The sequence below is a fragment of the Bos taurus genome, chromosome 5 (genome assembly GCF_002263795.3).
Source record: "Bos taurus isolate L1 Dominette 01449 registration number 42190680 breed Hereford chromosome 5, ARS-UCD2.0, whole genome shotgun sequence".
Classification (NCBI taxonomy): Eukaryota; Metazoa; Chordata; class Mammalia; order Artiodactyla; family Bovidae; genus Bos; species Bos taurus.
This window is the reverse complement of record NC_037332.1, coordinates 69,790,209-69,804,163: the sequence shown is the minus strand read 5'-3', so window position 1 is coordinate 69,804,163 and position 13,955 is coordinate 69,790,209. Positions and strand designations below refer to the sequence as shown.

Below are 13,955 nucleotides of genomic sequence, written 5' to 3'. Positions count from 1 at the left end.
TTGACTAAAAGAGACTCTGTTGCTAAGTTAATCAGTAGTGACACAGTACCACATGTTCCTTGAAGATAAAAACAAAATAAAACCAACAATGAATGAAAACCCAGCACTGACCATCAGCAGAAATAGGCTTGCCAATGGGATCTGATGGAGAAGGAGCATCGAGGAGAAGGGTCACTGTGAGGTAGACAAAGCACTGCACTGGAGGCGGGGAAGACCACGGTTCTAACACCCGCTCAGCACCGAGCTGGGCACCTGTGACCGGCTGCTCACTGAGCAGGGCCTGAACTTCCTTTTGTGTTAAACAAAGGGGCAGATGACTCTGAGGTACCTTTTGGTGCTTACATCCTGATACTATGACCCAATAGAACATACAGCATTTTAAATAAACACCTTTCGTAAAAAATAGGTATTACTATTTATTTCTGAACAGCCACTTGTACTTTAGTAGGTACGTCATCTAGAACGTATTTATAATTTTGGGCTGAGCAGCTGCAGAATGAAATACATAGTATAGAGAAGCAACACTATGGTATACTGTCAGATGCCATTAAAATATAAACAGGTTAATCTTGGAAATAAAACAAGAATACTTTTGATAACATGGTTAATACTTTTTGTAACATACTGAATTTTTCTAACAGAGAATTATAAAGTAGTTCTTATATAATGTGGTTAATAAATACTACAGTTTTATTAAAAAAAAAAGCTGAGAAACGATACAACTTACCTTTTTGCCCATGACGACTGCTGAATTTGTCTCCAATCTCTGGACGCCTTGTCTGTCTCAGCAGCATTTTGATCAGAAAAGCATCTTCAGCATTTGAAGATATCATCACTTTTTCAATATACGAGTCTGTTGCCCCTTTGTAGCTAATATTAAGAGAAAGTCACTATAGCAGAGCTTTCAAGCCGCCCTTGGTGAACCTATTCTTCCAGGCATATTTCATGTAATACCTATCACAGAATATTCTGACATTCTCATTTCAGGTTCTGAAAAATGACTCTCCTCTTTCAAGAATAAATTAAAATGTGACAATTTCCCTTGGACAGTCCTAGTTTAAAGTGGTTAAACATTTATTATGAGGCAGGCACAATACAATTTAATCATTACCATACATGGTATTCACATACTGTTATTCCTTTATAGGAAATAAGAACTGAGGAAAACTTAGGAAGGTTAAGAACTTGCCCAGGACACATGACTCATACAAAGCAGACCTGGGATTTAAGCTGAAGCCTGTTACTCAACTCCATATTTTTAAATATTACTTTAATCTACTCAGCTTTTCCATTGGGAACTTTTTCACACACTTCACATCATCTGTCCTTCATTCAACAAACATTATTCAGAGTCTACTTGTGTCAGATCCTTACAGGCTCTGTACATACAGAGATTAAGAAGACATAGTTCCTGCCCCAAAGAAACTCACAACCAATGAAGGAAGAGAGAAAGGGAGATACAAGAAAGTTTTCTGGCATGGCGAGAGGGGTAATGGGAAAGGCCTGAGGAGGTGACAGTCAGTCCTGCCAGTGGTTGGTGGCAGGGAGAGGCAAGCTATCAAGGACTGCTTCCTGGAGGAGGAGACCCTAGAGTGGAGACGTGACCAGAGAGAAGGAAATTCCAGGCAGAGGGAGCAGCATGAGTAAATGCACAGAAGTCACATGGAATGTCTGGAGAATAAGAGACAACTGACTAGAAATACGGGGGCTGGTGTGCCAAAGGGTGAGACTAAAGACATGTGCCAAGAGTCATGGATGGCTGTGTATTTATTATATTATCATTTCGTTCAGCCTTTATCCTGCAGGCGACATTGTCATTAGCAGTTTTATTCAATCTACTCAAGTTTTATTCTATTTACTCAAGAGAGTAGCAGATGAATAATTGAGGATAAAAAATAAATCACTCTAGCAGTAACAGAGCCTGAGACGTGTGGGGAGGTGCACGACTGGAGGCAGATGAGCAGGTACCAGGAACGATGAGTCCAGCAGGAGAAGCGGGCCAAACTCAGATAGCCACGCCTGTTACTGGGAAGTGAGAGAACCTCTGAGGAGACAGAACTGATAGCACTGACCAAATTAATGCGAGCAGCAGGTCATGCAAAGGAGTCAGGTGTATGCTGTAGGTGACTGGCTGGATGGCGGCACTACTCACTAAGAAACGGACCCAGAGGAAGTATGTCTGAGGCTGGGGTAGGTGAGGGGAGGATGACGGTTTGGGTCTGGGTTTGGGGACCCCGTTGTCCAAGAGTGGGTATGGAGCTGACATTGGGCAGATGTCTCTCTGGGAGTCACCAGCCAAAGGAGCTAACTTCTAATTTCCTCCATCCCTTCTTTTTAAAAATCTTTCATGTAACAGGACGTACGTGATGGGCACATCTTTGTACTGCGGCTGCTGGGGCACGTTACTTCCTTCCAGGGGAATCTGAGTCACTGTGGGCATGGACTTGTTTACAAGCACTTGCTTGTTTTCTACTTTCTCACCTGAGAGAGAGAGAAGAGCATTAGACAAGTCACTATCATCCGTGTGGAGGGCAAAGGTTATTGGAGAATAAAACCCCATGATTAGACCTGGTGCATGAAGTTCAGACGTGGAGGTAACAAAAAGAGTCCACATGGCTGGAATCAGAGTTCAACAGGGCTTGTGTGAAATTCTGCAAGCCCATCTGAAAATACCACATAGATTAAGATCACAGCATGTATAAAATTAAGATGCTGCTTTAGGGGACCACATGAATGATAGAAAATCCATCCACTTTAAAATATCTCCTAGGGTATCAGAATAGGTTTGGGCCATGTCACAGTGATTTCAGCTAGTAATGAGTCCCTACCAACTTAACTTGGACAATGAGAAAATATAAGCATTTCTTTGATTTTCCTGCTGTCCTCACCTTCACTTTGCACCTTTTTGCGGTAAGCACAGACACCAGCTACTACACTGCTGTCACTGCACTTGTTTTCCCTGCCATAGCACCTGGGGTGATATGGTTTTATAGGTTGTTATTTTTTTTCTGCCCTGTATACCAAACATTCAGACATACTGCTGAATACTTACCATAATTTAAAAGCATATACATTAAAAAAATGATTTTAAGGCTTTTACCTGGAGAACAAATACCATCTGCATCTAAAATCTCATGTCGCCAGATGGGTTTCCTTGTAGCAGCATCCAGCATGGGCCCCATCACTTTATCAAAAGTCTGATTGGTATATCGTTTCAAGGTGCATTTAGCATTTTTATATACAAGGCAACGCCCAAAACCTAAAATGAAATCAAAGTGGGTTCAGAACCACCAGCAATATGAAACTATGAAGTCAAAGATTTGTGTTATTCAACAAGCCACCCCACTCTACCTCCCTTCCCCTCCGAAGTGTTTGTCACTCAGTCGTGTCTAACTCAGTGATTCCATCGACTGTAGCCCACCAGGCTCCTCTGTCCATGGAACTCACCAGGCAAGAATACTGGAGTGGGTTGCCATTCCCTTCTCCAGGGGATCTTCCTAACCCAGGGATCAAACCCAGGTCTCCTGTGTTGCAGGCAGATTCTTTACCATCTGAGCCACCTGGGAAGCCCACAGAAACACACTCCACGTTTGCTCTACATTTAGATTATGAGAGCAGCCAAGCCAAATAACAATCTGATGACTTGAAGAACTGGCTCAAGATCTCTACCATATAAGCATATAAACACTGGAATCTCTACAATCATTTTCCAGCACAGAATATACCTTGTCAGGTTGGAGGAAGGTGAGAAAAACCTAAGAATATCACTATGATTCTTTAAGAGTGCAGAGCCATAGCATGTGAAAATTGGAAAGGGTCTTAGAGATCACCTGGCTTAATCCCTCTATCTTACAGGGGCCACGAGTGAGGGGCAGAAAAATTAAGTGGCCAAGGGCACTCAGCAACATGGTGGCTGAGTTGAGACAGAGCAAGTTCACTGATTAGCCCTCATTCTTCTCACATATCATTTTGTTGCAAAACGTTTGCTACTCTTCTCTGGAAAGTTTTCTTTTAGCTGATTTTAGCATTTAGAGGAAGTCTCAAACAAGCAAACAAAAACATTAATTTTTCTCCAGAGAAAAGAGAGAATAAAAAGAAGCAATCAAATGATATTAATGGGAGAGACAGTTCACCTTTGCCTTGAAGATTAGAGATTACTTTGATTACATTTTTATATTACATTTATCTAGTGGAGGAGGGAAAAGTGCTGGTACCAATTAACAACTTAAACATTAAGAAAAGTAAGCAAAATGAATAGAAAAAGCCTTTAGATGGAGCAAACTCAACCACTGAAAGCCACAGAAGGATTTGTCAGTTGCTCAAAAGAGCTGCCAGTCCTTCCACACTAAGTAACATTTCCTAAGATGCTATGGCTGAATTTCTTTCTTCTTCCCCTTTTGGCCAAGCTGTTATTTTAAATGGGATTCTCCCTCTGATCTCTCCAGGATATACTGAGCCATGTCAGAGTTCACTTAAATAGGAAAATGTCTCCAGATTAAATGCCAGCTATTACTGAAGAAATAAATGCAAGGCTGTAAAATCCTTTGCTTATGATTCTCCACCCAAAGCAGAACTCTTTCAAGAAATCTAAGAATTTGAGTTCAGGAAATTAATCAGGGAAGAGTGGATTTCTAAATAAAATCTCAGTGCTCTAATGTCATTTTTTAAATAGGAAGGTGACCATAGGATGAAACAACACATTTCTACATCTGGACAGTAGATGAAGACATCTGTGTGTCTCTGATAACAGTCTTCGTTGTTATGGCTCCTGGTAAATTGTGTATGGCCATAATAAACTCGCCTCAGAGAGCAAGCTGCTTTGAAAACCTTACATGATCTTGAAATTTCGTACAATGGCCATTAAGTGCAACATGCTGGAGTGCAGTGTGAATCTGAACTGCATGGAATCAGAAGCGTTTTCTTCTAAGTATAAATGGACATTTTATTTACAGGTGGGAGCTTAAAAGCAAGCAGACAGTAAACTCAGATCATTAAATTGTGTTGCGGAGTTTCTGACAGATATCACAAAGTCTTCAGATTTCCACATAAACGTTACCAGTTAATCAGAAAGGAAAACATCTAGCTTTAAAGCATGGCTGTTGTCATTTGGAGGAAAAAAAGAGGCATAAATTAAGTGCAGCCAACATTAACGCCAAAGACACATGTCTAGGAGTACTATTATGGCTGCCTAGCAACTGCAAAGAGTGAAGGCAGGGCGGGTCTGCCAGGGAGAAAGGAGAGAAATGGATGATGAAGACAGAAGTCACCCCGCAGATCAGGTGGTGGCTAACAAGCCCCCAGGTGGGGACGTGCAAAAGTAAGCCATCAAAACACTGGCAAAGAAAAAGGTAAAATGATGAATCAGGGTTTGTGCATGTATACTTTTATCATTTTGCTAACAAAAAGGTATAGCATTATGGAGCTGAGATATACAATAAAAAAAGAAAATAGTCGTTCACACACAACTATTGCCATTGCCCTTTCAACAGGTCTGTAATTAAATATACAACTTGATGTTTTTAAACAAAACAAAACAAAAAAAACGGTATTTCATTTATTGTAATTCCTGCTAGGAAATAATCAAATTCTTACATTTCAAATTTTGTTTTCTGTTGAACTGTCTCAAGTCACCAATAAATTAAATAACAAAGAAAGAAAAAGGTTCCTTAGTAACAATTATTAATACCTCTATATAATATTCATTTAAAAAATGTCAACACCATACATAACCACTTCCTGGCTGTAGATTATAGAAATCAAATCACTTGAAACTGACATTAACATTCGGACGTCAAGTGACTTTCACATTGATCACACTTGTATCTGAATCTGCACAAAGGTACCTTTGGTGCTCGTGCTTTGAAAATTCACTTACCTCTGTCCAAGGAAGCCTTGTTTAAAACAAGAGCATCTTCGATATCATAGCCACTATAACTCATCACGGCAACTGTCGCATTCTGTCCGGCTGGCAGTTTCTCAAATTCTATCAACTCAATAGTCTTTGTTTTAACCATGGGTTTTTGTGGATATGCTAGGAGATACATGAGAGTATCAATTCTATTCCTCTGGTTGTATCCAATGGTACCTTCATTGGTATTGGAGAAAACAAAATGCAACATTCTATTAGATCAAATAATTAAGCAGCAATGAATATAGAGAGAAACATTCACTTTAATAATTAAAATGAAGAAAATCTTCAAATATTTAAAGAGCAATACCTGATAGTGATTAATGACTTTCAAAAACAATTTTTCTTAGTTATGTCAAAAATCCTACAAAGAAGAAAAACCATACTCAAGGTATACTAATCTGAATAATTTCAACTTTTGGATTTATAAAATTGATTCCATTTGGAGAGCTTTTGTCTCTGCTGGTTAATCATACACGTCAGTCAACAATCCTGCATTTGGTTCTACTATGTTCCAGGCCTATTTACAGCTGCAATTAGAAAATACCGCACAGTGCTGACGGCAGAAAGCTTGGACAACAGGACAAATAAGAAACCAGCAATTCCAAATGTTCAACATGAAAAAATAAAAAGGAGGAAAAAATAACTATTCACTTATTAAGCAGTTAATAAACACCTACTTAGGGCCCAGCGCTGGAGATAAAATGGGGAAAGGCAGGGTCCTTTCCCCTAAGGAATCCAGGGCCCTGTCCAGTCAGGGATGGGCTTTTCTCTCCTTAGCAATCAGCCTTTCCACCTGATTGGACCTTGGAAGAGTATCACTGTCAACTGAAAGTGAAGCTAGAATGTGACCTACCCTTCTCCTTTTTCCCCATTGGGTGCATTAAAGTTCAAAGATCGATTCAACAAAAAGGCTTTCGGTCTCCGGGGCTTGTGAACACACAATTGCTCCTACTCAGAGACCTTAAAACTGGGAAATCCACGTTTGCCCTACCGTTGAGCTTGAGTGCAGGTTTCTGGACCTCTTTAACTTTTCCCAAGTATCTCTTCTTTTCCCTGCAGCAGCACGTCTGCAATACCCACACACCTCTAAGCTGCTGACATGTCATTTAATGGAGTTAAGCTTTAATGTGAGCAGATATAACACTCAATTATTTGTTTCCTTTTCCTTTTTCTCTTACTCATCTCATTAAATCAATGGTGATTTCAATTTAGAGATGGAAACAACCTATTCAGGCAGCAAAAATGATATAGTACTCCTTGATGGTTGGGCTTTAATGAAATCCGTAGGACACTAAAGAAACAAGTGCCTAGTACATTGCTAGGCTTATTACCAATGCTCAATAAATGTCAAGTAAATGAAATGGAAGAATTTCAATATACTTTTTATGAAGGTACATATTTGTGCTTAAATCTCTAGAAAATTTATCAAGATTCAGCTGAAAACCAATAGCTAAACTAAACTGCATGAACTTTTTCTCAAGTTCACGCTAAAAATCCCCAATTACTGTTATTTTAGTGCCAACTAATAGACTGGGCAGGATACCTGATAATAGATCACTTATGGCCTTACAAATAAAATTGCTGCTGCTCAGACTACAGTAAAGTTCATGATAGTAAGTTCATCCTTTTACATGAAATCAATTCAAATTTATGTTGAGATTTCAGCTTCAACTGTATACTTTACCCACCAGAGACAACGGTTCAGGCAAAGTCCCACCAGGCTGCCAAACGTGCCCTCTGAGACCTGAGCCGAGTGTTACCATGCAGCAGAGACGCAGAGCCAGCTGCACTTGTAAACAAGGGTGACAGAGATGGCATCCTGCTATAAACCTGTGCTACTCGGCCCAGAGCGTAACTCTGGGGCATCGCAACCCACTGTGGAATGGAGGAACAGCTAAACGGTTTAGCAAAAGTTTGGGGCTTATGATCTCATCAGAAAATGTTCCTTAAAGACTTTTGAAAGAACTTGTAGGCCGATTCATGTATACACATCTCTAGCAGCACTGGCGATGGGTGCGTAGGTTAAAATATGATTTATAAACTATGACTTCTATGTTCTGAAATTCTCAAATGCCACCACACCCCATAATTTTTATACAAATTATGAATGACTGCCTAGCTATTTTTATCAATAAGTAAGTTTTTTGGAGAAAATGTCATGTAGAAATTATAACATTAACCCAGGGTGAAGCATATGCTCAAACTAGGACAGCTCTATCAGTATTTCCAGCTTCCTTAAGAAGGGCACTGCATGTACATAATAACTAATAGAATATCTATAAGCTGAATTCTCCTTCTACTGGCCCATTTTGCTATAAAAACAGTCTCCAATGAATTTATTTGCTCACTACCCAGGACATAATCTTTCTTACAAAGTCTTATTTTCTTGATCAAAACTTTCTTAAGGAGTCACAAATTGGCATAACATGGTAGGTATATGTAGGTTAAAAACAGTGAAAACGTTTTTTAAGACAAAAGGAAAAAAAGTAAGGATGAACACAACTTAGAAAAGGTATATTGAGAAAAATAAAGTTGTATATATTTAACTAATTTTTCCATCTTCCTTCACCCAAGCTCTTTTTATTTAATTGTATATATTATGGAATTACAATAAATTTCACCCATTTAAAGTGTACAAGGTGATGAGTTCTGACAGATACATGAATCTGTGAAACCACTACCACAATTAAGATCCAGAACATTTCCAATACTTACAGATGATCCTGTCCCTGGCCTCAGGCAACCAAGGATCTGTTTATCAGTACAGTTTCAGTTTGCATTTTCTATAATTTTATATATAAATGGAATCATATAGTAAATGTACTCCTGAGTTGCTTCTTTCATTTAGCATGATTCTGAGATGCATTCACATGTCTGTGTGTAACAGAATTCATTCTTTTTTATTGCTGAGTACTATTCCAATATACATTTTGTCTATCCATTCACCTGCTGATGGACAGTTGAGATGTTTCCAGTTTTGGGCTACTGTGAATAAAGTTGCTATGAACATTGATGCACACATCTTTGTTACTCATTTCTCTTGGATAAATACACAGGAGTGGAGCTTCTGTGTTGTTTGCTGAGAGTATGGTTAACTTTATAGAATAATTTTAGCATTTTCCAAAGTGATTTTACTGTTTTACATTTTCACCAGCAGTGTGTGAGCATTTTGGCTGCTTCACAAATGTCAAATCTTTTTCATCTGCTTCGTTCTAATGAGTGTGCAGTCACATCTTACAGAAATTTACATTTACCTGATGACTAATAACGTTGAACATATTTTCATGAGTGTATTGGTTATTCCTGTTACTCTTTGTGAAATGTCTTGAGTTTTCCCCTGGCCCCCATCTTCTGAGTTGTCTTATTACCCAAGAGTTCTTTGTATGTATTCTGGACACAAATCCTCTATCAGATATACTGAAAATACTTCCTTCCATTCTGTGGCTTAATGCTGTCTTTCATATATATATATATATATATATATATTTTTTTTTTTTTTTTTTGGTCACATCTAGTAGCATGCATGATCTTCATTCCCAACCAGGGACTGAACCCATGTTCCCTGCAGTGGAAGTGCTAAGTCTTAACCACAGGACCACCAGGGAAGTCCCTGTCTTTCATATTCTTAACAACATCCTTCAAAGAGAAGAAGTATAACTTGAGAAAATCCAATTTACTAAAATTTTCATTTTTTATAGTTTGTCCTTTTTGTGTTCTAAGAACTCTTACATCATTGGAGGTCACAAAGATTTTTGCTTAAGTTTCCTTCTATAAGTTTTACAGTTTCAGCTCTTACATTTAGGGGTGTGATTCATTTTGTATTAACTTTTTGTATGGTATGAGGTAGGAGCTGACATTCATTTTTTTCTATATAGATACTCAGATATTTTATTTTGTTGAAAAGATTTTCCTTTCCTCTGAATTACCCTGATATAGTCATTGAAAATCAATTGCTCATAAAAGTGTGACTCTGTTTCTGGATTCTGTTCCACTGATCTACATGCCTACCCTTATGCCAACATCATGCTGTCTTCCTTACTATGGCTTTATTGTAAGTCTAAGCACTGGGTTGTAAAGTCCTCCAATGTAGTTCTTCATTTCAAAGACTTTTAAAAATCTGCATCTGATTTCTTAACAATTTTAATGTGCTCAAAGATTCATTCATTGTTGAGACATTTATTAAGTAGCTACTAAGCTGGCACCCGGCTAGGCCCCAGAGATGCAGTGATAAATAGCAGACGTAGTCCCTGTCCTCAAGGGAGTTTATAATTTACAGTCTACCTTCATCATGATCCATGGTGAACCAGAAAAGTGAGGAAAGAAGTTAGTTTCAGCTGAGAAAAATTTTAGTAAGTTTTACAAAGATCACTATATAGAAGACATAAAGTAATCTCTTAAGAGTTACTCAACCAAACTGGAATTCAATTTCCTTGTCAGAAACAAAGAGGTATGTATTATATCTGACAGGACTATTATTATTAATATGTTAAATGAAGAAATGTACATAAATCAGTTGGATATTCAATGAGTGGCAACATTCATTATGACTAATATTAACAATATTAGCAGTAAAAATACATACTCATCATCCTGCAAGACTGCCCACTCTACCTCCAACTCTAACCCTACATACGGAACTGTACCTCATTATAAACATTCTAGTCTCAGAACTGTCACACAAGCTTACACCTACAATATCTACAATGAGTATGTGTTTTTTAACCAACGGAATTCTAAAAGAGAATTACCATGGATAATTTGGTCAAGACATCTTTTCACTTTGTATCCCCAAATGGATTAAAAAAAATTGTCTTAAAAAAAAAATTCAAACAGAAAACGAGAGAAGAAGAGATGTAGAATGAAGCCACATTTTATGAGTTTTTATGTGTACATTATGTGTTCCTAGTATTTTTAAATCCTCCAGCCTATTTCTAGTACATGCCATCCTACTGTAAAGTGGGGGATATAAGAGAAGGAACTACCCTCTTAGGAACAGACTCAGTCAAAAACAAAAACAAAAACAGAAGCTGCATTAATGCCGAACTTTAAAAAAGTCCAAGCAGTTTAGAGCTGAAGGAGGAAGGGGCGGTGAGAAGCAGCGGGGGCTGGAGGAGGGATGTGATGCATATTCATTAATTGAGCTGACAGTGACCAAAAGGTCCTTTTAAATGGGAGAAAGGCTTCTACTAGAGGCGTGCCAACTAATAAAATGGGCAGGATATGAAAGCGTGACTCATGTGAACTTGGCGTCGGGTGCCGGGGGGAGCAGACAACGCGGCCCCCTCAGACAGCCTTCACTTGCAGCACTGGGTGACCTGAAGACCCTGCCACCTCCACACACGCCGACCTGACTTCGCGCTCTGAACCACGTCACAACAGAGCCACAGGCACGGCAGGGAGGCCTCCCAGTAGCTCAGTAACACGCTGTGTGGAGCCCTGAACTTCACGAATAATTTAAAGAGCCTTAGATTTAAGAAACACCCTCTGCTGGTGTTTTAGGCTGCATTCAAGTCAGCCCTGTCTTATATACAAGGTAAGGCTCTCAAGTCTCTGTGGTCTGTGCTGTCTTGGTCTCCTTCTTAGTGACAGAATATGACTTTTATTTTCTCACTGTTGAATGGGAGGGGTTAGTGGTAAATGGCATATAGTCAATTTCCAGGTTGGTTAGAGTATTTAGTGAATTAATTCTGGGATAATGTCTTTCACTTTCCACATGGACTAACAGATGAAGAGCAACTAAAATATTCTGTTATAAAATCCACACAGACACTGGGAGGATATATAAGGAATCACAAAAAGTGACTGTGTAATTTTTCATCCGAAAAAAAAAAAAGAAAATCCACACAGAATTTCTGAACTGTATACAGTGTTAAGCAGTGGCTGATACCTAAAATGGGATAGTGTTATTTTAGTTACTAGCTGTCAAGACAGCATGGAATTAAAATGACTTGAGAAGTCCAACTCAGAGAGCTGGGTTTGCTTCAGAACTGGGTCTCTGCTCTGGTCTCCCTCTGCTGCCCTCTCTCCTTTTGCCAGTTTTCCTATAGACCTCGCTCAATACTTCTGCAGCTATTTCAGTGCCCACAGAGCAAGGTGGCCTTCTCGTGTGCCAACTTTAAATATTACTTTTATCTCATGGCTTTTCTTTCCAGTCAGGTGTTTTATAATAACAAACAGTAACAAAGGCTTTTTTTTAAAATTATTATTACTTAAGATATTCAGCGGCTTTTGTCTTCCTAGCGTCAGCAGTCACGTCAGAGGATTGTATCCAAGGAGCTAAATGTGCAGGACCCAGGGTCAGAGCAGCTGAATACACCAACCTCAGAAAACACAGACAATGAATTGCAAATGACACTCAAAACAAAACGAAAAAAAAAACCTTCACACAGAAAACTACAAAAGAACTCTACAGACACTGAATTGGCTTTCTGTACACACTGATCCTGCTTAACTGTGTGTGGTAACTGGCCAAACGTTTTAGGTACTCAGGGCTACAAAATAAAGGCTTTTTTTTTTCTTTTTTGGTAGGAAGAGAAGTTACAAAAATAAAAATATTATTTCGTTTGAGTCGCTTATTTACAAAAACAAAAAGATTTGCCAAGTGGTGAGAGATACAGCCCTTTCTGTTTCAATCTTCAAACACACTAAAGAGTGGCATTCGCGATGAAGTGATTAGTCTTCCGTTAATTCTGCTGAAGGTTCTACACAAAAGGTGTATTGTTTCAGCTGGGATTCACATCATGAAACAAAATGGTTTGGTAAACCCAATAGAAGTGATAGCCCTTTCAGGACACACAGGATTCAGTACTGTATATTTCAACTTGTTAGCAAGTCAGAAGCACAAGCGAGAACTCAGCCTACACTGCTGCGGAGGATGAATGGGAAACGCTAAATTGATGAGCCGCTGTTTAGATTTTCCCACTGGGAATTATTCTCAACTGTCCAGGCATTACATCATTCAGGTAAATGGTATCAGGACAACATGCTTCTTATTTCTTTGTGGCCAACCAAAGGGCAATATAAAAACTCGAAAAGACATGCATACTCTTTATCCATAGCAGAAACAGAATTCCTTAATTGTCAAGCTAATTATCAGTAACTGAGAGGCTAACTGCATTCCAGTTGTTACCCAAAGGCAAAGCAAAAACCTTTTACGGTTTCTTTATGAACCTCCTTGTAGCATACTTTAAATCAGAGATGACAAGTCATATTGATGTCATAGACATGGATGAAAAAAAATTTATTAAACTTATTAGGATTTAAATGAGTTTTAAAAAATATTAAAAAAAAAAAGGCTTATAAGCAAAACTTTTTTTTTTTTTTTTTTTTTTTGCCAGTATCCTCTGTATTCTCTTCAAGACAAAAATCCAAACTCCTACACATAGGGCATCTCTCCAGCATGCCTCTCTGCCCATACTATATAGCAAACACGATACAGAACAGCTGAATCAAAGTATGTACCAAGACTTCCCCACGCACTCATACCTGTGAGAAATACTCAAGAGTCCTCAAGCCTCAGTTCAGTTCTAGTCTCCAGAAACAATCCACTCTCTAACCTTAGGTGTTCTTTCTGCTCCTACTCCCTTAGACGCTAGCTATCAGTCTACCACAGCGTTTATCAGACTATATCCAATTCCTGGTATATTTATTGTTCTCTCCTACTAGACTGTGAACTCATTGAGGGCAGAACTCTGTCATCTCTGTATTTTCAGGTTCCAGTACTCCTGTCTGGTTTATTGTTGATGTTCAATAAATGTTATGGATGATAAATAATCAATGAATGAATGAAAGGAAAGAAAAGTAAAAAGAAACACAAATTCAGGAAACCGTGTGACACATACTGAATGCTTCAGGAGCTACAGGAGCAACTCTGTGGATATAACGGGCTCAGTGACGGTCATCCAGACAATAACTAAGTACATTCTAATCAATACTATAGCTCTTTATCCCTATTGCTTTCCACTCTCCTCTTTCTACCTCGAGTTTTCACTGCTCTTTCTTCCAGCTCTCCTGGTTAATAACTTACATTTATATAGGGCTTTTC

The 13,955-nt window shown here is 38.7% G+C and overlaps 1 protein-coding gene across 2 annotated transcripts in view; it reads right to left on the bottom strand.

Moving 5' to 3' along the window:
- POLR3B (RNA polymerase III subunit B) overlaps nucleotides 1-13,955 on the bottom strand; it is a 123,729-nt gene that overhangs the window by 41,554 nt on the left and 68,220 nt on the right. For both annotated transcript variants that reach the window (NM_001192789.1, XM_059886660.1), the window contains 4 exons: nucleotides 5,876-6,085; nucleotides 3,101-3,259; nucleotides 2,364-2,481; nucleotides 728-870 (listed from right to left, as the gene is read on the bottom strand). In NM_001192789.1, the coding sequence (NP_001179718.1) occupies nucleotides 728-870; nucleotides 2,364-2,481; nucleotides 3,101-3,259; nucleotides 5,876-6,085 (630 nt within the window). The remainder of the gene's footprint in view (nucleotides 1-727; nucleotides 871-2,363; nucleotides 2,482-3,100; nucleotides 3,260-5,875; nucleotides 6,086-13,955) is intronic.